We start from the raw sequence: 27756 nt of genomic DNA, 5'->3' as shown, positions 1-27756 counted from the left end.
CATTTGCATTCTCAGTACTGTTTAATGGTGTACCTGCAGTTGTCGCGCTTTGTGTGACCATTTGGTCATTCTGTATTTTAGAAAAAGGTTTGCCATTCAAATGTACACTATCAGTCATTGTTTCGGAATTAAATAAATCCGCCCTACTTTGTGTGATCTGTTCATATTCATTAGACAAATTTGTCTGTTCGTTACTTGGGTTTTCCAAATCGGGTGTGTTAAGCTCTGCAGCGCTCATTACAATAGAGCATTCTGCGTCATCAATTGTCGTCAAGTTAACAGACGAGACAATTGAGTTCGTTTGTTCATCATTAAGGTGAAAGTCATCATTAGTGGTTGGAATGCACTGATTGTTAGTGAACGCAGGATTGTCATCATTACGTTGCGTATCACAATTACTATCGGTCACGCTGTTCGAGTCGGTAATTTCATTCAAAATACCTCGCGATACACTATTCACAGTCTTTCGCGGCATTTTAACAATAGTCACAATTTTTCAGAAAAATAAATAAGCACAATGCAAAAGCAACACACAAATACAACAAAGCAACAAATTGCCGTTGACCTGTAGAGAGAAAGTCACAAGTTAATAAAAGCGTTGCGCCAAATCCTAATTATATTTAAGCAAATAAGAGCAGATATCTGACTGTTGCTCAAAAGACTCTCAACGAAATACAATCCTGGACTGGGTGTCGCCAAGTGTAACCTCCCCACCGCAATTTTTTAAGAAAATATAGCAATACTTAATAGAAATGGGGAGCCAAGTGTAACCTCCCCACAAAATTTTTAAAGAAAGAAAATGCTAATTAGAAATGCTGATGGACATTGCTCTAAGCGTAACCTGCCCACAATGAAATGTACTGACAATGGCAACAATAATGTGAAATACGCAATCTGACTCAAATATAAATCCTTCAAAAAATTAAAGTCCATTCAGTGACAAGAAAATTCAATTAAACCGAAATATCGGTCTTTGGCCCTGTGTAAAACAATCAGAATTAAAGTCTTACCTCAGAATAAATGGACGTCACATATCTGCTCTTGTTGTTGCGCACCGCTTGGAGGAACTGCATTGCAAATAATAATATTCTCCTTTTTTTGTGATTTTACTAAAAAATTTCTTTTAAAGAAGTGGAGTGAAAAGGGAAGTGCAACGAAATCTTTAGTTCCATAAAAAATCAAATTTTTGAAAAAATGCTTTTGAAATAAAAATTATTATTGGGGAACTTGTTGGAGAATAGTTACAATAAATAAAATTTTTCATTATCTAATAATTATATTAATTAACAGTATACCTTATTCCTCATCTTGACCAGTGTTGCCGACCGCCTACATCACACAACCGCACTGGGCTGCTACTACTGACCTACCGCTCTGCATGACGACTACAGACTGAGTACTGCTCTCAACTATACAGAGCTACAGACTCGCAACGACTACTACTGACTGCACTGGCCTACAGCTACTAACTGAGAACCGCTCGCAACACTCGCGCGGTCAAGCGCATACTCTCTGGTCACAGATGCTACAATGCCTCGCCATCGCTGCTATGTTACATACGTGTTTCACGTTCTTGCTCCGTTCATCATGAGTTATTTTGCTGCCTATGTAGCAGGAATCGTTAAGTTCATCTACTTCGTGATTCTCAATTCTGACGTTAAGCTTCTCGCTGATCTCATTTGTACTACTTTTCATTGCTTCCGTCTTACTTCGATTTACTCTCAATCCGTATTCTGCTGTTCAACAGATCCTGTAAGTCTTGTTCACTTTCACTGATAATAGCAATGTCATCAGCGAATTTTATCATTGAAATCCTTGCGTCTTGAATTTTAATTCCACTCCTGCAACTTTCTTTTTTATTTCCATCATTGCTTCATCGATATATAGGCTGAACAGTACGTACGAAATACTAAAACCATGTCTTACAGCCTTGTTAAATTCGAGAACTTCGTTCTTCGTTTTACAGTTTTACTGTTCCATCTTGGTTCTCGTATGTATATTAATTTACCCGTCTTTTCCTATAGCTTACCCCTGTTTTTCTCAGAAATTCGAACATGTCGCACGATTTTACATTGTCGAACATTTTTTCTAGCTCTACAAATCCTATGAACTTGTGAATTTTTCTTATTGTTGCTTTCATTATCAACTGCAACGTCAGAATTGATTCTCCAGTGACTTTATCTTTTCTTATGCCACGGAACTGTGCGGAAGATGTTTTTCCGAAAGTCTGATGGTATTTAGCCAGACTGAAGCATTCTACACATCAATGTGAATGGTCGTTGCTTGTCATTTCCCCGAATGAGTCTTACGGTTTTGTGTCCTGTCCAATTTGTTGCCTCGGATTTTAGTGGAGGATTTTAATGTGCTGCTGGGTGACTGGCTCACCCAGGTTTTAGGTAAGAGGTCCGCCAGTCACCATTACCTACTTGTTTCACTTCGAATTCTGTTCTCTTTTCCTTGTGTTTCCTTTCCTTTTTTAGTGCGTTTCTTCTCCTCTTGTTTTGCCTCTGTATGTGAGGATTTGGAACTGCGTCAGGTCTGTGTCTTTTAGCCGTTCTCCTTGTTCGCTGTCCGTCTTCGTCCCTTCTCCGCATGTGTTCCTGTTTCTATGCGTTTGGGCGCTGATGACCATGCTGTTTAGCGCCCGAAAACCTCAAACCACACACACAAACACACAGTTTAGAAATTCCAAAGCTCTTGGAAAGCTCTTGTAAATTGTTTTTCTAATACTGGAGCCCCTCTCTATTCCATATCGACTACTGTTCCTTATTCCATCAATTCATCAGAGAAGTGCTCCTCTTTATAGAGACCTTCAGTGTACGCTTTCCACCTTTTCGGTCTCTCCTCTGCATTTAACAATGGAATTTCCAGTGTACTCCTAATGTTACCGTCCTTGCTTTTAATTTCGCCGACGGTTGTTTCGACTTTTATTGTGGTCGTGCGGTAGCGTTCTCGCTTCCCGCGCACGGGTTCCCGGGTTCGATTCCCGGCGGGGTCAGGGATTTTCTCTGCCTCATGATGACTGGGTGTTGTGTGATGTCATTAGGTTGGTTAGGTTTAACTAGTTCTAAGTTATAGGGGACTGATGGCCATAGCTGTTAAGTCCCAGAGTGCTCAGAGCCATTTGAACCATTTGACTATAACTTCTTTTTAGATTCCCTCACAGTTTTTATTCAGTTATTCCGCGTTATCTTCCCTACGCTTCACATTTGTTTCGTCTTACCTCAAGGTGTGAACTATTGTGCTGCCACTGACCTGCTTGACGCCTCGTTTTCATTTGATGGCGTGCAGAAGGACGGGTCTCCGCTGCCGGTGGAGCGCATCACGCTGCACAACGGCAACCTGACGATCGAGAATATCAAGGAGAGCGACCGCGGCCTGTACCAGTGCGTGGCGTCCAACGAGGCGGCCACCATCTCGGTGGACACGGAGCTGATGATCGAGAACGTGGCGCCGCGCGCGCCCTACAACCTGAGCGCCACCAGCGACGAGACGTCCGTCACGCTGCGCTGGGTGCCCGGCTTCACCAGGCCGCCCATGGACTACAGCATCTGGTAACGCAGCCCTGCTCCTCCACTTCTCTCGTCTGGCCGCAGACATCAGTACCATTCCCAGACAACTGCATGTATACAGTAGTTCTCAATAAACAGGGTGAATCATCCAATACTTGCACCGCAAATATTGACGAAATGGAAAGTGCTGTTTGATGGGCGGTTTCAGAACAAAGCATTGGTAGTCATGGGCTCGTCTTGTTTACCAATAAACAGATTCAAAAAATACTTAGAAAGAGAAATTTTTGTGCAAACATTCACTTTTTAAATGGAACAATGGCTATTGACATTCAAAGACTAAAAGTAGCGTAAATTACAATGACAGTGGTGTCTATTTAACTTTTCATAACTGGGATTCACAGTCATGTGAAATTTCTTGAAAGACATCATGTTTACGCCAGTAACTGTTAAACATTTTATTTCCACTATTGCAGTTTCGACCTTAAGCCATTATCAAGTGCAGATGTTTTGGCTATACGCCATGTCTACTTTATACAAGCTGACACATTTATATGTAGGTGTCATTTGCTGTTATATACATTCTTAACGCTCGCACTACTTAGCAGCGTTACAAATGCATATAACAGCAAATGACAACGACATATAAATGTCAGCCTGTATGAAGTAGACATGGCTTATAGCCAAAACATCTGCACTTGATAATGGCTTAAGGTCGAAATTGCAGCAGTGGAAATAAAAAGTTTAACAGTCACTGGCGTAAACATGATGTCTTTCAAGACAGTGGTGTCTGTTGCAGGATTCTAGGGCGAGTCGTTTAGGAGATAACGTCTTTTGAAAAGTTCCCACACCGACACTTGTACAATAACTGTGACAGCACACACTAAAAAAACGACAGGAGAATACACTAATGTGAGTTCTGACTAGCATCGAGAACACTGACTATCAGAGATTGTCTTCAAAACGGCCAGCAGCAGCGGCAATACACGCTTACAGTCTGGTGCTAGCATTTTAGCGGAGACGTCCGAATGGTTCAAATGGCTCTGAGCACTATGGGACTTAACATCGATGGTCATCAGTCCCCTAGAACTTAAAACTACTTAAACCTAACTAACCTAAGGACATCACACACATCAATGCCCGAGTCAGGATTCGAACCTGCGGCCGTAGCAGCAGCGCGGTTCCGGACTAAAGCGCCTAGAACCGCTCGGCCGCAATGGCCGGCGAGACGTCCGAGCAGGCTGCAGTAGTACGACGTTGTATTTCATCGAGTGTCGTTGACATGTCCTTGCAGACAGAGTCTTTCAGCTATCGCCTCTGGAAAAAGTCTACAGCCGTCAATGTCTCAGAACAGACCGGCCAAGGTACTGGTTCTCCGCGTCAAATTCAACAATTTGGAAACAATTCGTAAAAACAAGCTGTTGTACTTCGTTCACTATGGGCTGGACAGCCATCATGTTGGTACCACATGTTCCTCCTAGTCTGTAGAGAAACGTATTCTAGCATCCGTGGAAGATGGTCTGATAGGAGGCTGCCACACTTGTGCGAGTTCAGTGTTCCGTCTAGGAAAAACGGGCCTATGTGACTCTGAAGATGGTTCATTAACCCACACCACACGTTTACACTCCACGGACACTAACGAGTGTCAGCAGATCAATAGTGCATGTTTCGGCGGTTTACCTGGCCATGACTGGTAAATGTGGCTTCATCACTAAACAAGATAAATGATACATCAGGTGTATTGTCTCATAATACCCATGAACAGAAGTTAACACGGTTGTAATAACGCAGCCATTGATGGAGAGAGATGCGATGCGGATGGAACCTATGTCGATGGAGAATGCCGCTTCCTCGTGTGATTGCGCGGGAGCTAACGTGCGCATCAACTAAAACAGCAGCAAAAACATTAATTGCTCCCTCTTCCGTTGGCACTTTTTTGCTTCTCTTACATTGTCTAGACGTTACACTAACATTTTCACCTAACTAGTTGAAGAGGTTGATAAGTAATTGCTGAGATGGTTGACGTATATTGCAATATCTTACCTCATACACTGTACAAGAACGAACTGCATTCTCCCTACTCTCTCCATACACTATTAATACATCGGTTTTTTCTGCATTGGTAAATCCCATTGTCCACTCACGACCTGCTGCTTGTGCTCCCACACACTAACTGGTTAGCAAGTCGTAAAGCACTCAAGCAACACACACGTACACTGTAAGCAAACAAACGACATCGTGCCAAGCAACTGTGCTGGCTGAATGATAGGAAGAAGTGTCACTGTGAAACCTTTAAAAAAAAAAACAATATCTCGTAAACTACGTACACTAGAATCCTGCAACAAAGACCACTGTCTTTATAATTTACCATACTTTTAGTCTGTTAATATCAACAGCCATTGTTCCACTTAAGAAACTGTATTTTTGCACGAAAGATACACTTTGTAAGTGTTATTACAATCTATTGTAACGGCAAACAATACGAGCCTCTGACTACCAATCCGTGCTGTGGAAAATGCACATAAATTGAGCTTTCCATTTCCACAGTATTTGAGTGGCAAGTTTTAGGTGATTCACCCTGGATGGACATAATAAAACTGCCGCTGACTCTTTTACTTTGAGACTGAGGACGGAACGCCACAGAAGATGGCCACCAGTGACGTTGACACAGCAGTGTGCTCGTTTCGTCAAACTCTGAGACACGCCTCTGCCTGAGGGACGGCAACAATAGCGTTTATATTGTAGCTTCCCCAGTGCGTGCACATGAACCTCCACTTTACCTCACAGTTAAAAGTCATAGGGAGAGAGATCAGGTGATCGAGGTGGTCAGGAGGCCGCACTGTCTCTGCAGATTGTCCTCCCCTAACAGAGCAGTCATACACACTCGACAAGTTATTCAAGTGGTGTGCGCTCTTGCTCCGCCTTCTTGAATATGTTTATACAGTCGTTCATCTTCTGTGAGTTAACGTTAACAGTTTTGTAAAAGAATCGTGCTAGGATGCGGACACTAGACATTGTCCACCAAATGTCAATTTCGATATTATTCAACTTACTTACTTTACTTTGCACGATCTAGCCCAGAGGACTTCTCACAGCTACAAGGCTCCTCTTCTATTGCTTTCTGTTCTGTGCTTTCTGTTGTCAATCACACTCTATGCCTACCTGCATCAAGTCCTCGTGGATTCCATCTCTCCACTTTTCTTGGTCTTTCTAGTGCTCTATACAGCTATACTGTTAAATGTAACCACCACAGAGGGGTATCTGTTGAGATGTCAAACAAACGTTTGATTCCTGAAGAGGGCCTTTTCAACAGTTGCCAGGGCGACAGTCTGCATGATTGACTGATCTGGCTTTGTAACATCAACCAAAATGGCCTTGCTATGCTGGTATTGCGAACGGCTGAAACCGGGTTGAAACTATAGCTGTAATTTTTCCCAAGGGCAAGAAGCTCTACTGTATCATGAAATGAGGATGGTATCCTTTTGAGTCCCCCCCATGAACCATGGACCTTGCCGTTGGTGGGGAGGCTTGCGTGCCTCAGCGATACAGATAGCCGTACCGTAGGTGCAACCATAACGGAGGGGTATCTGTTGAGAGGCCAGACAAACGTGTGGTTCCTGAAGAGGGGTAGCAGCCTTTTCAGTAGTTGCAAGGGCAACAGTCTGGATGATTGACTGATCTGGCCTTGTAACAATAACCAAAACGGCCTTGCTGTGCTGGTACTGCGAACGGCTGAAAGCAAGGGGAAACTACAGCCGTAATTTTTCCCGAGGGCATGCAGCTTTACTGTATGATTACATGATGATGGCGTCCTCTTGGGTAAAATATTCCGGAGGTAAAATAGTCCCCCATTCGGATCTCCGGGCGGGAACTACTCAAGAGGATGTCGTTATCAGGAGAAAGAAAACTGGCGTTCTACGGATCGGAGCGTGGAATGTCAGATCCCTTAATCGGGCAGGTAGGTTAGAAAATTTAAAAAGGGAAATGGATAGGTTGAAGTTAGATATAGTGGGAATTAGTGAAGTTCTGTGGCAGGAGGAACAAGACTTCTGGTCAGGTGACTACAGGGCTATAAACACAAAATCAAATAGGGGTAATGCAGGAGTAGGTTTGACAATGAATAGGAAAATAGGAATGCAGGTAAGCTACTACAAACAGCATAGTGAACGCATTATTGTGGCCAAGATACACTCCTGGAAATTGAAATAAGAACACCGTGAATTCATTGTCCTAGGAAGGGGAAACGTTATTGACACATTCCTGGGGTCAGATACATCACATGATCACACTGACAGAACCACAGGCACATAGACACAGGCAACAGAGCATGCACAATGTCGGCACTAGTACAGTGTATATCCACCTTTCGCAGCAATGCAGGCTGCTATTCTCCCATGGAGACGATCGTAGAGATGCTGGATGTAGTCCTGTGGAACGTCTTGCCATGCCATTTCCACCTGGCGCCTCAGTTGGACCAGCGTTCGTGCTGGACGTGCAGACCGGGTGAGACGACGCTTCATCCAGTCCCAAACATGCTCAATGGGGGACAGATCCGGAGATCTTGCTGGCCAGGGTAGTTGACTTACACCTTCTAGAGCACGTTGGGTGGCACGGGATACATGCGGACGTGCATTGTCCTGTTGGAACAGCAAGTTCCCTTGCCGGTCTAGGAATGGTAGAACGAGGGGTTCGATGACGGTTTGGATGTACCGTGCACTATTCAGTGTCCCCTCGACGACCACCAGTGGTGTACGGCCAGTGTAGGAGATCGCTCCACACACCATGATGCCGGGTGTTGGCCCTGTGTGCCTCGGTCGTATGCAGTCCTGATGGTGGCGCTCACCTGTACGGCGCCAAACACGCATACGACCATCATTGGCACCAAGGCAGAAGCGACTCTCATCGCTGAAGACGACACGTCTCCATTCGTCCCTCCATTCACGCCTGTCGCGACACCACTGGAGGCGGGCTGCGCGATGTTGGGGCGTGAGCGGAAGACGGCCTAACGGTGTGCGGGACCGTAGCCCAGCTTCATGGAGACGGTTGTGAATGGTCCTCGCCGATACCCCAGGAGCAACAGTGTCCCTAATTTGCTGGGAAGTGGCGGTGCGGTCCCCTACGGCACTGCGTAGGATCCTACGGTCTTGGCGTGCATCCGTGCGTCGCTGCGGTCCGGTCCCAGGTCGACGGGCACGTGCACCTTCCGCCGACCACTGGCGACAACATCGATGTACTGTGGAGACCTCACGCCCCACGTGTTGAGCAATTCGGCGGTACGTCCACCCAGCCTCCCGCATGCCCACTATACGCCCTCGCTCAAAGTCCGTCAACTGCACATACGGTTCACGTCCACGCTGTCGCGGCATGCTACCAGTGTTAAAGACTGCGATGGAGCTCCGTATGCCACGGCAAACTGGCTGACACTGACGGCGGCGGTGCACAAATGCTGCGCAGCTAGCGCCATTCGACGGCCAACACCGTGGTTCCTGGTGTTTCCGCTGTGCCGTGCGTGTGATCATTGCTTGTACAGCCCTCTCACAGTGTCCGGAGCAAGTATGGTGGGTCTGACACACCGGTGTCAATGTGTTCTTTTTTCCATTTCCAGGAGTGTAGATACGAAGCCCACACCTACTACAGTAGTAAAAGTTTATATGCCAACTAGCTCCGCAGATGACGAAGAAATTGAAGAAATGTATGATGAAATAAAAGAAATTATTCAGATTGTGAAGGGAGACGAAAATTTAATAGTCATGGGTGACTGGAATTCGAGTGTAGGAAAAGGGAGAGAAGGAAACATAGTATGTGAATATGGATTGGGGGACAGAAATGAAAGAGGAAGCCGCCTGGTAGAATTTTGCACAGAGCACAACATAATCATAACTAACACTTGGTTTAAGAATCATGAAAGAAGGTTGTATACATGGAAGAACCCTGGAGATACTAAAAGGTATCAGATAGATTACATAATGGTAAGACAGAGATTTAGGAACCAGGTTTTAAATTGTGAGGCATTTCCAGGGGCAGATGTGGACTCTGACCACAATCTATTGGTTATGACCTGTAGATTAAAACTGAAGAAACTGCAAAAAGGTGGGAATTTAAGGAGATGGGACCTGGATAAACTAAAAGAACCAGAGGTTGTACAGAGATTCAGGGAGAGCATAAGGGAGCAATTGACAGGAATGGGGGAAATAAATACAGTAGAAGAAGAATGGGTAGCTTTGAGGGATGAAGTAGTGAAGGCAGCAGAGGATCAAGTAGGTAAAAAGACGAGGGCTAGTAGAAATCCTTGGGTAACAGAAGAAATATTGAATTTAATTGATGAAAGGAGAAAATATAAAAATGCAGTAAGTGAAACAGGCAAAAAGGAATACAAACGTCTCAAAAATGAGATCGACAGGAAGTGGAAAATTGCTAAGCAGGGATGGCTAGAGGACAAATGTAAGGATGTAGAGGCCTATCTCACTAGAGGTAAGATAGATACCGCCTACAGGAAAATTAGAGACCTTTGGAGATAAGAGAACGACTTGCATGAATATCAAGAGCTCAGATGGAAACCCAGTTCTAAGCAAAGAAGGGAAAGCAGAAAGGTGGAAGGAGTATATAGAGGGTCTATACAAGGGCGATGTACTTGAGGTCAATATTATGGAAATGGAAGAGGATGTAGATGAAGATGAAATGGGAGATATGATACTGCGTGAAGAGTTTGACAGAGCACTGAAAGACCTGAGTCGAAACAAGGCCCCCGGAGTAGACAATATTCCATTGGAACTACTGACGGCCGTGGGAGAGCCAGTCCTGACAAAACTCTACCATCTGGTGAGCAAGATGTATGAAACAGGCGAAATACCCTCAGACTTCAAGAAGAATATAATAATTCCAATCCCAAAGAAAGCAGGTGTTGACAGATGTGAAAATTACCGAACTATCAGTTTAATAAGTCACAGCTGCAAAATACTAACACGAATTCTTTACAGACGAATGGAAATACTAGTAGAAGCCAACCTCGGGGAAGATCAGTTTGGATTCCGTAGAAACACTGGAACACGTGAGGCAATACTGACCTTACGACTTACCTTAGAAGAAAGATTAAGGAAAGGCAAACCTACGTTTCTAGCATTTGTAGACTTAGAGAAATCTTTTGACAATGTTGACTGGAATACTCTCTTTCAAATTCTAAAGGTGGCAGGGGTAAAATACAGGGAGCTAAAGGCTATTTACAATTTGTACAGAAACCAGATGGCAGTTATAAGAGTCGAGGGACATGAAAGGGAAGCAGTGGTTGGGAAGAGAGTAAGACAGGGTTGTAGCCTCTCCCCGATGTTGTTCAATCTGTATATTGAACAAGCAGTAAAGGAAACAAAAGAAAAATTCGGAGTAGGTATTAAAATTCATGGAGAAGAAATAAAAACTTTGAGGGTCGCCGATGACATTGTAATTCTGTCAGAGACAGGAAAGGACTTGGAAGAGCAGTTGAATGGAATGGACAGTGTCTTGAAAGGAGGATATAAGATGAACATCAACAAAAGCAAAACAAGGATAATGGAATGTAGTCTAATTAAGTCGGGTGATGCTGAGGGAATTAGATTAGGAAATGAGACACTTAAAGTAGTAAAGGAGGTTTGCTATTTGGGGAGCAAAATAACTGATGATGGTCGAAGTAGAGAGGATATAAAATGTAGGCTGGCAATGGCAAGGAAAGCGTTTCTGAAGAAGAGAAATTTGTTAACATCCAGTATTGATTTAAGTGTCAGGAAGTCGTTTCTGAAAGTATTTGTATGGAGTGTAGCCATGTATGGTAGTGAAACATGGACGATAAATAGTTTGGACAAGAAGAGAATAGAAGCTTTCGAAATATGGTGCTACAGAAGAATGCTGAAGATTAGATGGGTAGATCACATAACTAATGAGGAAGTATTGAATAGGATTGGGGAGAAGAGAAGTTTGTGGCACAATTTGACCAGAAGAAGGGATCGGTTGGTAGGAGATGTTCTGAGGCATCAAGGGATCACCAATTTAGTATTGGAGTGCAGCGTGTAGGGTAAAAATCGTAGAGGGAGACCAAGGGATGAGTACACTAAGCAGATTCAGAAGGATGTAGGTTGCAGTAGGTACTGGGAGATGAAAAAGCTTGCACAGGATAGAGTAGCATGGAGAGCGCATCAAACCAGTCTCAGGACTGAAGACCACAACAACAACATCCTTTTGAGTAAAATATTCCGGAGATAAAATAGTTCAGCATTTGGACCTCCAGGCGGGGACTACTCGGGAGTATGTCGTCATCAGGAGAAAGAAAACTGGAGTTCTACGGCTCGGAGCGTGGAATGTTAGATCCCTTAGGAATACGTGTTAACTACTATGGAGAGCGTAGTGAACACATTATCATAGTCAACACAGACATGAAACGCATACCCAAGACAGTAGTACAAGTTTATATGCAAACTAGCTTCGGTAATGGTGAAGAGATTGAAGGAATGTGTGATGAGATAAAAGAACTTATTCAGATAGTTAAGGGAGACGAAAATTTAATTGTGATAGGGGACAAGAATTCGATAGTAGGGAAAGGATGAGAAGGAAAATAATAGCTGACTATGTACTGGGGGATATAAATGAAAGAGGAAGCAAGCTGGCAGAATTTTACCCACAGCAAAATTTAATCATCGCTAACACTTGGTTTAAGGAACATCAAAGAAGGTTTTAAAACTGAAAAAGACCTGGAGAAAGCGGAAAGTTTCAGATGTATTTTATAATGGTAAGACAGAGAATTGGGAACCATCTTTTACATTGTAAGGCATTTTCAGAATCAAGTGTGGACTCTGACGACAATTTATTGGTTATGAGCTATAGATTAAAACTGAAGAAATTGCCAAAAGACAGAAAATAAAGCGGGTGGGACCTGGATTAGTTGTATTTTGGGATGTATTATAGAAACGAAAGAGGACATAGATGAAGATAAAATAGAAGATATGATACTGCGAGAAGAATTTGGCAGACCTCTGAAAGACCTAAGTCGAAACAAGGCGCCGTGCCGAAAGACTTGGTAACCATATTGCTTAGTATCCTGTTGTCAAGGATGCAGCTTGTGTTTGACCTGCCGGCAGGTACCGGCCCGCGGACACCCCAGAGTGGCGGACGATGAAGCTGGCGTCCCGGACCAGCACAGAGGCGACGGTGCGCGACCTGGGCCCCGGCAGGACGTACGAGTTCATGGTGCTCAGCCAGGACTCCTACGGCGACGGGATGTTCAGCAAGATGCTGCAGGTCCGCACCAAAGGTGAGCGCTGCTCGGCGACAGCCCCTGTGCCCAGACTCCCGGGACACTACACATTTGTGTTAACTGTCTGTTCTGTTGGTTCATGATAGAATATTTTATACGTTGTGAATGAAAATCGCACGACGTTTGCTTAATATTCTGCAATATTTCTTATCATCAATACTTTCAGTCATCAGTCCTCTGACTTTCCTGATGCGACTGCCACGAATTTCTCTCCTGCGTCGACTCTTCATCTCAGAGTATCAATTGCGTCATGTGCTCTCAAATATTTGTTCTATGTATTCCAGTCTCTGTCTTCCCCTACAGTTAATACTATCCCAAATTCAAATCAATCCGCAATTAATAGAAGATATTGGGTTAGAGGGAAGTAATAACCTCTGAAATCTTCACGCAAGAAACATTCACATATCAATATCCCTTTAGTGCTACTACGAATGCCAAAAACATCTCTTTATCTCTTGATTGAGTAACTGGTACTCTCAGTGCAAACGATACTGGCAGGCTGAATCGAGTAGATGCTTTTCAAAAGCTTTGTTACCTATTTCTGTTTTTTCTCATTCGCACAACCAATGAAAAATACCAGATATCATCTCCAACTGTGTATTATTCGGAATTTGGAGAGGCTATTAACTTAAACAGATAACACGTTTTGAGATGCCAGTCTCCCTTCATTTTAGACCAGAATTAAGAAGCCATGAAATATGAGGTGCCTGCTGCTGAATAGTTCAGTACCAGTTTCCTTTAACGTTAATGCCCGCATTACATAGTGATGAGGACTCTGCCTGCAAGCCGTCAATAACTATCACATTGGTGGAGGTATATTAAGTGGCTGCGAGGTGCCGCACATTTTTCAAAAAGCTGACCAGAGCGTTCGTCGCCCCTTATCCTTCTCAATCCTAATGCGTCAAGTATGCTACATCAAAATTCCATTTTTTCCTAGCTCAAAGAATAAACTAAACTCGCTACTCCTCATTCTGTGATGTATTTTACATCATGTACGTGCTGTTGGATCATTTGGTTTCATTTCTGTCTATTCCCAGCCAGTAGGTATCAGTATCTGCTTGAAGTAAGCTGTTTATCGCAGTGTCAGCACCTCCTCGAGAAACAAAGTTGATTGATGTTTTCTATATGTTTAAACTTGTGAATTCCATGGCCATTAATGATTGCTCGTGAATAACGCAACCAGTCACAGACTCTCTTACAATGCTTTATTCCAAAGCCATAACCAGATTCGGGCTACCATGTCCACCTTCAGATGGCTAACATTTCCAATAACATTGATATTTTAGCCTGCAGCACGCCATCTGCTCCTACATTCTGCAACAGTATTTGAATGTTTAGAGCCACGTTCTATGTTGTTTCATTAATAAAAAGATGCTAATAGGCCTGCAATTATTTGGATATAAGGAGAAAGAGTTTTATTCACTAACATGTGTTCGAGTGGATGGCAAATACTTTTGTTGTGGTCGTTATGGTTATCCAGGACAATACACAAGGGGCTGTATAGCCAATAGCACACACATTGTAAGTAAATCTTTGTAGCACACTTCAAAATATCATAATATTCTTAACGTCAGTTAGAATGCCATGCATGTGCTTTGCATTCGATTATTTTGTTTATAATCCAAAGGGTATCCATTAAGTAAAGGTAGAAAGATATCATTCACTTCCCCCATCCATTAAGCAGAGATTTTAAGGTATCATTCATAGATGAAACATGTAAACTAAGCAAACATGTGTGGGATGTACAATACTGAACATGTTAAAAACAGAAAAATACTTGTATTCTACTATTGAAATTATTATTAAAGGACTGAAGAAGAAATTGTTTTCATATTTTTTAACAACTGGTAGTAGAAATTTTAACGAAATATCATAAACCCATCAGATTAAAATTATGAATTACATGTATACATACACAAAGAGTTATATTACAGAACTTCTGAGGATCATTACATTTTATTAGTTAGTTGAGGGACATAAAAGTAAAAAGGTGGATTGTGGGGTGAGGGCACCACAGACATTAAGTCAACATTAGAGTTCAGGTTTCATGATTTTGACCTGACATCATAAAAAGGTTGTTCAAAACAGAAATTTTGCAAGTTACATTGTAGAAAGTTTTTAGGAAGTATTAAAAATTTGAAAAGGTTCTTATCAGGCTACTCTGAGTGCGCTGATTTTCTTTTATAGCAGTTGTTAGGATGTTGCAAATCTGTGTGCTGTGTGCAGTGCTCTTTGTGTGTGTGTGTGTGTGTGTGTGTGTGTGTGTGTGTGTGTTTGTGTGTGTGTGTGTCCAACTTACTGTCTCAACCTGATGGTTTCGTAATATATCGTCAAAATTGCCGCTACCATTTGATAAAAAAATCTGAAAAGAACTTGTACGGTAGTCCTTAAATAATAAGTTCACTCTTAGAATACAACTATTTTCCCATTATTAACATGCTCATTGTTGCACATCCCACATATCTTCTTCGCTTAGATTATGTCTGTGATCTATGGGAAATGATTGACATCTTTATATCTTCTCTTAATGGATATTCTTTGCATTGTAAACTAAATCATCAAATGCAAAGCACATATATAGTACTAAAAATATCATTAAGAAAATTATGAAGTGTGCTATAGTGATTTATTTACAATATGGATAACCATAACGACCATAACAAAAGTAATCGCCACCCACTGGAACACACGTAAGTGCACCAAACTATTTTAATTTACATCTAAATAAATGCAGCCACATCGGCGTGTTTTTGTTAATGAAACATCCTACAAACTGGATCTAAATATTTAAACATTGCTGTGCAGCGCAGGAGCAGACGACATGCTGCTAAAGAAAGCATCATTGCATTTGGAAATGTTAGCTATCTGAAGATGGGCACGGTAGCTCGAAACCGGCTACAGCACTGAAATATGGCATTTTAAAAATATTTATGAGTGTTCGCGTTATTCACCAAAATTTCTGCTTGTTTGTAGCCCTTTTATATTTTTATCATAAGCTGAAATTTGCTAATATACTCTACTCTATCGAATAATTAATTGTTTAATTTATGGTAATATAGCGATACTTTTTTTCGGTATATCATTGCGACCACATACAACAGCAACCTATACTTTCAAATTCCAGTAGCACTTGTTTCATATTTTTCAAGTGTTTGAGATTAAGTTTCTGAAAATTGCACATATTATAGTTATTTCTTAACATAATAACATTCACTTTGTACAAGTTCTAAAATTTTGATGAAACACGCCATTTCTTTAAAGTTAGTATTTTAGCCTTATTTCACACCAGAACAATCCATTGACCAATGACACAAACTTTCCATTCGTAAAAATGTATGCTCAGTACCGAAGGTATGCTGATAATCCCGCTATCCCCCAGATACAGATCAGTTTACGGATATATTTCAAAGCCGGCCGAAGTGGCCGTGCGGTTAAAGGCGCTGCAGTCTGGAACCGCAAGACCGCTACGGTCGCAGGTTCGAATCCTGCCTCGGGCATGGATGTTTGTGATGTCCTTAGGTTAGTTAGGTTTAACTATTTCTAAGTTCTAGGGGACTAATGACCTCAGCAGTTGAGTCCCGTAGTGCTCAGAGCCATATATTTCAAAGATTTTCCCACAAACTATGCCTCACGACACTCTCTAGAACATAACAGTGTTTTGACTTCACGATTACTAGACTGACAAAGAGTAAAAATAGACTAGATGGAGACACATACGAACGGTTCGACTTCTCTTCACAGTAAATAGTATACAAGATCTTAGAAATCTGTACTATATACGGTTTCCATGTCCATGGCTTGCGAGATGAAGTGTTTTAACGTGACCAGACGTCTAAAAATTTCGGTTCTCAAGTTAGACACATCTGAAAAACATCTCAGCTCGCGATGTTGTTTTCAGTGTCCCATGCCAGGTCTTCTGCCACTAAGATATCTTACTTATGTCTAATGTTTCCTATGAGGTTAATCAAATTATTAGCGTGCTGAACCCCATTCGTAACTATGGAGATCCTACGTGTTTAATGAACGCGCATACGGGATCTTTGAAAGAATTAAACAATTTTTCTGGTGACGTAACAACACATGTCTCGGGGGTTGAAAGATAAAATTTAAAATAGTTATTCCCACACATATGTTTTTATTATTTCGCGAAACTGCAGTAGTATTTTAACTACCGCACGTACAGATACGTCGTTCAATCGCGTTTATATTCGTGGTGTAAATTCAAAGTTGCGTTATGTTAGTTATACATGGTGTTCATTTTAACTGAAGACACTCAAATGTTCCAAAACTACACATCGGATCAGAGAAAGTTATTACTCCAATTTGTTTGTGTCGGAGGGGGACATCCATACCACACTCGAACCCCCACCCACACCGTGCGTGGGTGGCAGGGGACAACTTTGAAATCTTCAATGGGAACCCCCGTTTTCTATTGCAAACTACGATTCTGCGTCAAAATCTACATGCGTTTTGTCTGAGGCATTTTATTTGTTTCGCCACTGACGGTACTGAAATGAGAGGAATACAAATGGGCACACAATCGTAATTCACGACATACTACTCAAGGTCTCTGGAATATCCAATGGCGCGTGGGACATCACCTCCATGCTGCAAGGGTAGAGCAGGTCAGTGTTTGAGAACTTGAAACTAGAAACCCCGTTCGCAGCGTTGTATTCGTCCGACATATCGAATTCGACGAGTCACTATGGTTGTCGCTCGCATCGAACGCTACTCAACTCTCCCAATTAGAGTATGAATGCAAACGTAGTACCACCAACTTCAATGCACTTAGTGATCCGCTTTTCAAACGACAGTGCACCGGACAGAAGCATATCTGCGGGAATGTCAGCACAGGCGTTTCTGAGGCGATCGATCATACCTTCACGGTCTATGGGCACTTTCTGGTACGCCTTATCTTCTAAATATCCCCGCAGAAAGAAATCTGGCGACGTGCAGTCGGCGACCTAGCGGTCCAATTAATATGGCCACCTCTGTCAATCAACCAACCAGCGTAAACACTGTGTAATACCCCCGTGCTACAACTGCGTAAGCCGGCCGTAATGGTTCTAGGCGCTACAGTCCGGAACCGCGCGACCGCTACGGGCGCAGGTTCGAATCCTGCCTCGGGCGGGTCATTAGGTTAGTTAGGTTTAAGTAGTTCTAAGTTCTAGGGGACTGATGACCTCAGAAGTTAAGTCCCATAGTGCTCACAGTCATTTGAACCATTTTTTTACATCTGTGTAATGCGCTGGGCAACCGTCACGCTGAAACAGGGCAACATCCTGCAGTAGTACCGGTAGTTCCTGTTCCAGAAACATTCAATATTTACTTCCATTCAACGTGCCGTCGATGAAATACGATCCAGTGAATTTGTTCCCCATGATGCCCCACGATACGTTAACCGTCCAAGGACGTTAACGGTCAGCTTGCCGTAATCAGTGGGGATTGTCTGCATTCCAGTAATGCATGTTACTCCGATTAACGCTACCATAGTTTGTGAATGTAGACTTTTCGAAAAACAGTACTTCGGCAAAGAACAAAGGGGTCGATTGCATTTTTTACGTGCCAATTCACAAAACATACCAGTTTATGGAAATCGGCACCATGAAGTTCTTGATGCAGTGACACGTGGTATGGATTATGCTTATGGCTATGAAGTATTACGGACATAACGGAATCGCGGTGTAATAGCCGGGCAATTACCCGTGGTTGTGGTGCACTGCCACTAATACAACTATTTCATTAGCTTCTCGTGTTACATGTTGGCTTCGTTTCCTTTTGCCGGTCTGTACGCTGCCATCAGACGTAAAGACGTTCACGATCTTTTGAAATAACGAACGAGAGCGAGTTTTCTCTGAAAAACGCTCGCCACACGAGGCAACAGTAGCCTCAACAGTTTTTTCTTGTGTAGTTTCACTATTCATCGTCCACTTGCGTGTCTGCTCCCCAAATGGTAGTTGGATGTGCAGGCAATAAACACTGAACAAATATTCTAAAGATTAGGGCCGCTCTCTGTTCTGTCTGCACGGCAGGTGAGCTCCGGTGGCAGTTTACTGCCTGTAGCGATGCATCGTAGTTCGCTATACGGCCAGGGTGACTCGTCGACTAATCACCTGTTCAGAATGTCGGAGGAATACAACGTCGCGATGGGGGTTCCCAATTAGACGTTACGAAATACTGGCCTATCCTACACCTGCAGCGTGGAGATGGGGTCCTACCTGCCATCGGATATTCAAGGGTCATTGAGTAGCATGTCTAAATTACGGTTGTGTACCCATTTCTGTTCCTCCGATTACTGCGCCATCTATGGCGAAACGAAGAAAATGCTTCAGACAAAACGTATGAATATTTTGCAATCTGCAATAAAAAATGGGGATTCCTACTGAAGATTTCAAAGATTCCTCTGACCGACCACGCACTGGGTGGGGTGGCGGGTCGACAGTGGTGTCGTTGGGTGGCCCTCTCCGAGACAAACAAAATGGAAAATATATTTTTTCCACCTGATATATAATTTCCATTATGTTGTAATGTCTTCAGTTAAAATGAACGCCGTGAACACCCTGTACTGGGGACAGAGGCGTTTTTGCTTGTTAAGTCAAATTAAACAGTATAAAGCGGTGCAAGCTGAGTAACCGATATGTCAGAATGCGACTTACTCCCAAACTGAAAACCTCCGACCAGTCATTTTCTCGCAAATTAACAACTTAGGACGCCTGTATCATTTGGAGCTGTCAGCTGGCCTACATTTCCAATCTGACACCATTGGGAGTATCCTTACATAGAAAGTGTGCTATACTGAGTTGCTTCCATAAAAATTTATTTTGAGAGAAAGAAAAAAAATAAGACACATTTAGAAATTTTAATTGCACGCTCGTAACATAAAATGTCAATAAGATGTTCTTCAAATGAAACATCCTGGAGTAAAATTATTGTTTATGTCATCTGTCATTACATCCTAAGAAAACACAAATTATCTGCTTACCGCAAATGCTCTGAACAGACAAACGCTCACAAAAATTCTCTGTAAATGGTGTTGTGTAAAGTTGCCAGATTAATATCACCTTATTAAGATACAAATGGGTTATGCCTAAATGACATCAAGTTTTTACCCACAAAATCAAACACTAATCGCTGGAAAAGACGAAATGTCAATGCAGATATTTCGATGAAGTTTGTTTGAAATAAACTGAGTATGTATATTCAGAGTGTAAGGAAATATTGTTACATATTTTACCAGTCCAGTAGCATAAGATGTTTCTGAGACTGACATAGTAATCTCATTTTTTAGGTAGTCCTGTCCACAACAGTTCGGCACAAGAACTGGGTAAGTAATGATGGCTGTAAGTACTACAAATAAATTCAGTTTTATCATCTTTTGATGGCAGATTATGGAAATGGAATAACTTTCACAAAACGTTTTTTTTTATAGACGTTCTTAACGGTACTGAATGATTTGATGAAATGTTTACTTTTTGAAGTCACGACACAGGATGCATTAAATCGGGCAACACTAATGCTTCAATGGCAATTGGAAAAGCGAAAAAGAGTAAGACATATATGTTACTGTCTAGAAACGTGTCTGTATCTATGTTTCTGTATTAAACAATACGAGTATCGACTGTGTATTCCCTGCGCGCGCTTTAAGAGTGAACCTGTCTATATTTTCTGCAGAAAATGATGTGGAAAGAGAAGAAGTTACAGTCGTTCTGCTGCAGTACGTTAACCGTTAAAGATGAGTCGGTCCGTTGCAGTATTTTAACCTTTAAAGTTGGATGCTAAGCAAGTGAGACTTGCTGTATTTCTAGTTGACTTACAGAACGATTATTTGTCGAGAAAGCTATTATAATACAGAGGGACATTTGCGGAAAATTATTTTCTGGGACTGCGTTTGCACATGTCTCTTAACATTAGCAAATACATTGCAATGTGTAGGAACACAATAAATACCTGTAAGACTGGACGTCGCTGTTGGTGTGTCAAACGATGTATACTTGATAATGAGGTATTGAGCATTAAACATAATATGGTATTAACTTAGCCAGAATGTCATTTAACTGTATAATTCCGTGATTCATGATAAAAAACGGAGATCTTAACTGGGTTCAAATCATGTTTATACGGTTGAACCGATTTCACATGACAATTCACGGCAATATTACCGCAATAAAAAGGAAATCTCATCGTCATGCATACCAAAAAACAGTATTTGATCTGAAGAATATGAATCACGTATTGCGTTTTATATAGGAAGCATGCGCAGAAAGTAATCGGTCTTTTCGTACTGAAGTTTTAATCGATTAATACTGTGTTGCTTGATGCTTTCCCGACAGACTGTGTAAGGTGTCAGGCAAATCCTACACTTTCCATGAAAACCCTGACATGTTAAGCAAATCCAGTAGTATGTCACGTAGCTCCGAATAAATCGTGACATTAAATTAACCAAAGTAATACGAGTAACGAGTGAGCAAATGGAATACCACAGACTAACACAAGATTGCCTAAATGCTTGTCATACCTTCCCACCGTGAGACAGACGCAGTTCCGAGGGGAGAAACGAGAACAGAAGCCGAGAGCAGAACCATGTTAAGCTAGAAGGCCCTACGATAAAGGACGGACTGGACACCCACGTTGCCAGCTAACCACTAGGACCACCCCAGCTGCAAGTTTTAGCGTGAGACTTTTTCGCGTCTCTGTTACGTCAGGACCACCCCCCAGCCCATGTTTAAAAGCTAGAGCCCTCCAGAAGAACAGTATAGATCTTGCGATAACACTAAAGGACCACACCACCTGCAAGTTTCAGCGTGAGACTTTTTCGCGTCTCTGTTACATTGCAAACTTTAAATACATTGCCCCACCACGAAAAGTATAACGTTTCTCATTGGATAGACAGAATTTTTGTAGGTGGGGCTTAAGGTTAACATTGAGACCCTGATTGGTCAGATGAAACCAACTTCGGTAAATTGTAGTAAGGAGAAGTTAGGAGAGAGTTGATTCCGAGACGGCGAGGTGAGCGGAGCTGTGCTGCCCGCCGCCCCCTGATGAACACCGACAAGGTAATGAACGCACGCAATGCCGGATAACAGTGCATAAAGCTTCACTCAGAACTGTAGAAGTCTCATCTGTTACACCCCCTTTTTGCGTAATACTAGCGTCGATCGTCAATTAAAGCTCATGGTGTTCACATTTGCCACTTGAAGTAAAAAGCTGAAACGCGATGATTTTTCTGTTATATAGTTATTGAGAAGCCACATCAGCCACTGTAATTTACGACAAGTTAGATAAGTAATTAAAGATAATTGAGGGTCACTGTAGACCATTTTGATAGTTTTCTCTTTTGTGAAACTTAATTTAAACCTAGATTATAGATGTGATATGGCATAGGTCATCCTTCGATCCATTGTAGAACTTGGAAACCCACTCAGGGAATATTCGTTCACATTTTTGTTCAACGCAGTTGGTTTTTACCATCCTGTATTAAAACATTTCCTTTTATCAACAGTGCAATTTATAAACAATGTTTTGTGAGTAGAATAAAATTTCCAGTTTTAAACTTGACTGCTTTTTCGACGTTATTTTACCAGCTAACTAAAAATAGGAAAGCCTTGAACCCCTTCCACTAAATTTAGTTAGTATTAAGATTCTTTTACAGGGAGTGCAGTGGAGCTGACGCTGAAATCATTAAGTATTTGGTTATATCATCGCTAGTCTCACTGAACTCTTCTGAATTCTACATGTCACGTGTGGTCTGGCGTCTCCTTACCAGCAGCAGGTCCCAGGTTCAAACTAGTCAATTCCCTAAAAAACACGCTCAGAGTGTCGTTGCTCGAAAGTGGTAGGGAGACACGATATAGAACAAACAGACACCACGCAGAATGTTAGATAATGGCGGCCCTGCCATGATTGAAGGGCGACCACATGGCTAATTAGGTCAGAAAAATATTCTGTTGAAAAATTTTCGTAGTAAAAAAAGTTTTTCCTAAAGTTATACATAGTCGAAAACAGTAGCTGCAGCGATAGATAGTAAAAGTATTCAATAGATAGTGAGACATTCTAGCAGGGACAATAGCATAATTAAGTTATGAATTTTAATATTGTTACAATTAAGTTTTCACTCCAATGCAAGCGCACAGGTGGCGGATACATCGTTGACAAGTTGATTCTGACCCAACAAGTGAGTGAATGGTTTGTCAAGTCGTGTGAACAAAAAGTCTATCAAACGCGTGAGATCGTATGAGCGCATGTTGACTCGAAGTAGGGCCCGTGAATTGCTTTTAAAACAGAAAATAAGGGATTCGGAAAGATTAGCAATGGCAGATCGAGACCTTGACCGAACTGAGGTAGAGACCCAGCATGAAAATGGACAGAGAATAGAGGACAGTACAACAGACGATGCAGTATCGCGAGAAATAGGACATATAACGCACCTTCTCTAAATTGTCACAGTTATCTCTGATCGTCTTCACATAATATTTATAAAAAAGCAACAGAAGTTATCTTACTACAAAAATAGCCAATAATCACACTATTCTCAATGAAAACTAATATCAGAAACAAAGGACTGATTTGTTTATTCGTAATGCCAACTTCTGAGAATTAGCAGTGGCACAAAACAAAGCAATTCAAAGCCTTCTAGACTGTGTAGTTCCCAAGATATGACTGCTCAACTCTGGCAGTATTTGTGTAGCCGCGAAATTTGACAGTCACACGTCAACATTCAAAATATGATTTGAAGATCTCACAATTGTCTGATTTTAATGTATTATACACCACAATGTTCAGGAAAGTCCAAAGTACGTTATGGAGTAGAAAGCAGAAAATGTCTAAATGCAATGAATTTTTTAAGTACAATGTCCCCTTAAGAAAGCCAGCTCTGAAGCTGCGGGATCTACATTGGTTAAACTTGTACCGTAGAGGGCAGATGTGTCGAACATCGACGACACATACATCTGGACCAGCGAGACACACAAGTCTGAGACATTATTATTAAAGAAGTAGTGGAGATTTGCTCATCGACTAATTTGCTTAGCTCAGGACACCAACTCAGAATGGCGTGGGATCCACCGCTGGCCGTGTTGAAATCACAGCAAACACAAAGAAGAGCAGTTGGGCATACAAGGGATGACGCTGCGATGGTCACATAGATATTTGGTGGACAGCGTCGAGGACGGGCACTCGCCAGGGCAGAGACGTATTCCGGCACGAGGCTTCCGACAGACAACGTTGGAGCAGCCGACGGCAGCGCACCGTATGACTGACAGCCTCAGCGCGTGCGTTCATCGTCCGACAGATGGCGTAGATGTATCTCTCACCACCGGTCAGGATATCTTGGCTATTGGTCACCGAAATCTCCGCAGTTTTTGTACTGAATGTCATAAGTCGGAAGCGTCGACCACAACTTGAACAGCTTCTTCGCCGCACCTGAAGATGTCGGTCAGCTGCACCGACAAAATATTGTGAAGTTTTCTCAACGACATTCGACATTTTACCCGAGAACCATATTTACATGATTAATACTATATAAAATATTGTTTTTTATTGGAAACTAGTTGTCTGGTTCGAAGTATTTTACCCTCCTACTTCGATTCAGATAGCTCAAGTACTTCGAAAGGCTTTTTAAAAGAAACATGTAAAATCAAACGTTGCAGGGTTTTCATTTTAAATTTGGAGAGAATTGTTGACTGTAGCTGCACGCGCCAGACATATAACTTCATAGTGAATAACTGACATGTGAAAAAGAGTGAAAAAGATTTATAACGAAACTTCATGGCAGATTAAAACTGTATGCCGGACCGGAACTCGAATGCAGGACCCCTGCCTTTCGTGGGCAAGTGTTCTATTAATTTGAGCTACCCAACGGTGACTCATTACATCGCCAGTACGTCTTCACGTACGTTCCATACTCCAAAGATTGAAAAATTCTTTCAGTGTTGATAACTCTTGCCTGATGCTATTGAATCTGTACATTGAGAAGACAGTAAAGGAAACCAAGGATAAAATTAGAAAGGGAATTAAAATTATGAGACAAGAAATGAAAACTTTGCAGTTTAGCGATAGCACTGTAATTTTGTCAGAGAGGGGAAAGGACTTGGAAGAGCAGTTCAACGGAATGGATAGTGTCTTGAAAAGAGAAAATTAACATCTACAAATACAAAACATGGGAAATGAAATTTATTCGAATTAAATGAGGTGACACTGAAGGAAACAGATTAGGAAACAAAATATTAAAAGTAGTATATCAGTTTTGTTGTTTTGGCAACAAAATAACTGTATACAAAATGTAGTCTGGTTTTAGGAAGAAAAGCGCTTCTGAAAAAGAGTAATTTGTTAAAATCTAATATAAATTTAGGTGTTATCAAACCTTTTCTGAAGGAATTTGTTTACAATGTAGCCTCTTATGGAGTCAGATGTGGATACGAAACAGTTCAAACACGAAGAGAAATGAAGTTTTTGAAATATGATGCTACAGAAAAATGCTGAAAATAAAATGGGTAACGAGGAGGTACTGAATAGAAGTGCAGAAGAAAGGAACTGATGGAACTGCTTGAATAAAGAAAAGGAACGAACTGACAGGACACCTCATGAGGCATCAACGAATCTTCAGTTAGGTAATTGTTAGTTGTTATAATCGTAGAGGATGAATACAATAAGCAAAAGAGTAAGCAGGATCATGGGGATGTAGAGGCTTACACAGAAGAGACTAGTGTAGAGAGCATCGAACTGGCCTACGAATTGAAGGTCACAGCAACAACATCATGACAACCGTGGCATTGTGCCACTGGGAGGCTTCAGTGATACTCGCCTGCTCCGCAGATGCGCTGCTTCCTGGCGCCAGACGCGTGTAGTGGCGCCAGCCAGATCGTAAACATGTCAACTCAGACAAGTACTGGCGCCTCGCATCTTCCCTTCTGCGACCTCGCTCTGTCCTCGACCTGCCTACCTGATTCCACAGAAATTCGTCCGAGGTCCATCCCTGGGAAGAGTCCGATGTAACACTTGTTCCCTTACCGCCGGAATTATTAAGATCCTCAGGAGAGCTAACAGCGAGAAAACAGCGGCATCAGGTATGTAATATGTATGAAACAGGCAAAATATCTTCGGACTTACGGATGACTATAACAGTCCCAACAAAGAAGGCACATCTTGACAGCTTTAATATCGAAGCATGATTGCATAAGACCAACACCAATTACGTTCCTGGAAGGAATGCCGTTCCAGTAGTTATGAGAAGGTCCGTGGTTGATAAAATTATCTTTAAAAAGTTTAATTCTCTGGCACAATCGCACTAAATTTCAAATTTAAATAACTTTTTCCGGCCATCACCAGCCATTGTCAGGGCTACATGAGAGCAAATGCAATGAAAATAAGTGAAATGAAGCTTTACAGTTACCAAAGAAATTAAAGAATATAAAATACAAGAAAAAGAAGTAGTTCTCTCACAGGCGTGTTGACAAAAACACTTCATATGGAAATAAATGAGCACTGTATTGTGTATAAAGGCTAAATCCTGGCGGCCATGTAGCTAACTATTCATGTGTGCTCTTGCACATAAATTGGATGTACTTAAAGCCAATTAAAAACTACACACATTGGTGTTTTTAGTCAAGGTAATAAACAAAATTGTATTAACAATGTGTAAATTTTATCGTATTTTAATTACAAGTAATTACATGTAAAGGTTAATTACCTGGTGGGCGTGTACCTATTCACGCATCTTTGACATATTTAACATTATATATATATATATATTAATATATATATATTTAACATTATTATAAATGAAAAGTATCAGATTGATGATGGCCTCGTAAGCTGAAAACCAGTTGAGATAATAAGTTAACCCTGTAGAACGCATACAATATTTGGTTTTCATTTATACTTGTGAATTTGTTCTACCAAGAAGCAATGAAAGAATCGGTTAACATATTTGACACCCATCAAAAGTGCACATTAGTGTTTTTAGTCAAAACAATCTTTAAAATTTTATTAAAAAAGTGTGGTATTAACTACCATGTTTTAATTACAATGAAATTATGTAATGACTACAAGGAAATTACGTTTAAAAATCAAATTTTAAAATCATTTAAAATTTCAAACAGTAAGTATTGAATAAAGAGAATCTTTTTACATGATTAATGTGATTAGAGACCTGAAGAAGTATCCGCAATACCATATTGTATGGTTGATACATCCCACACGACACCTCATTTTTAATATATGTCTGTAAACATTAATATTAAAAGAAAACATTGGACGTGCGCTGGGACTCCACTGATTTGGCTGGTTAAGTGAAGCAACTTATTTTCATTTCATTTCACTCTTGTAGAGGTGAAAGTAGTCGGTGATGGCCAAAACATGTAATATGCATTTGAAATTTTATATGATTGTACCAGAAAATAAAACACTTTAACGTGAATTATCTAAAAAGGATGGAACTTCTGGCAGAAACCGGCTTTGGGGACGATAAACTTGTATCAAGGAGAAACATAGCGAAAGCCATTAGATACTGATCCTGCTACTTACCTGGAAAATAGATTGAAGAAAGACATTTATCGTGTAGCTTTTCGTAATGTTGACTGCAAACGAACTTTTCGGATTTCTGAATTTATCATGTCCAAACCAAGGAGTTGCTTCTTTTTTGCTCGGCTGCATCTAACCACAAACTAATATGTTTTACATCCTGACTGCAATGACTGCCTCACCCCATAAAGGAGCTGTGTTCTGTAATACAAATCATTTCATAGTCATGGCAAGCATCTGAATATATGCAACGAAACTGTGTAAAAAGAAGATTAGTGTTGTACTTCTCAGACAATTTTAAAGTCGTTCATAACTTAAATTATTATTCACCTAAGAATGTATTATCAAACATTGCCCAATGTGATTTCGGTAGTGATTTTTCGAGACACCGCTTCCTTTTGGTGCATATTTCGTGCATACTCGTAAACATCGTCGCTCTAAAGTTGAGGGTAT

The 27756-nt window shown here is 41.4% G+C and overlaps 1 protein-coding gene across 1 annotated transcript in view; it reads left to right on the top strand.

Annotated features, from left to right (window-relative positions):
* LOC124802499 (protein borderless) overlaps positions 1-27756 on the top strand; it is a 470917-nt gene that overhangs the window by 425027 nt on the left and 18134 nt on the right. The window contains exons 8-10 of the mRNA XM_047263317.1: positions 3292-3554; positions 12611-12783; positions 20075-20110. Coding sequence (XP_047119273.1) covers positions 3292-3554; positions 12611-12783; positions 20075-20110 — 472 coding nt within the window. The remainder of the gene's footprint in view (positions 1-3291; positions 3555-12610; positions 12784-20074; positions 20111-27756) is intronic.

Source organism: Schistocerca piceifrons, chromosome 6, assembly GCF_021461385.2.
Source record: "Schistocerca piceifrons isolate TAMUIC-IGC-003096 chromosome 6, iqSchPice1.1, whole genome shotgun sequence".
In the NCBI taxonomy this organism is placed as follows: domain Eukaryota; kingdom Metazoa; phylum Arthropoda; class Insecta; order Orthoptera; family Acrididae; genus Schistocerca; species Schistocerca piceifrons.
This window is presented reverse-complemented; position numbering and strand designations above follow the sequence as displayed.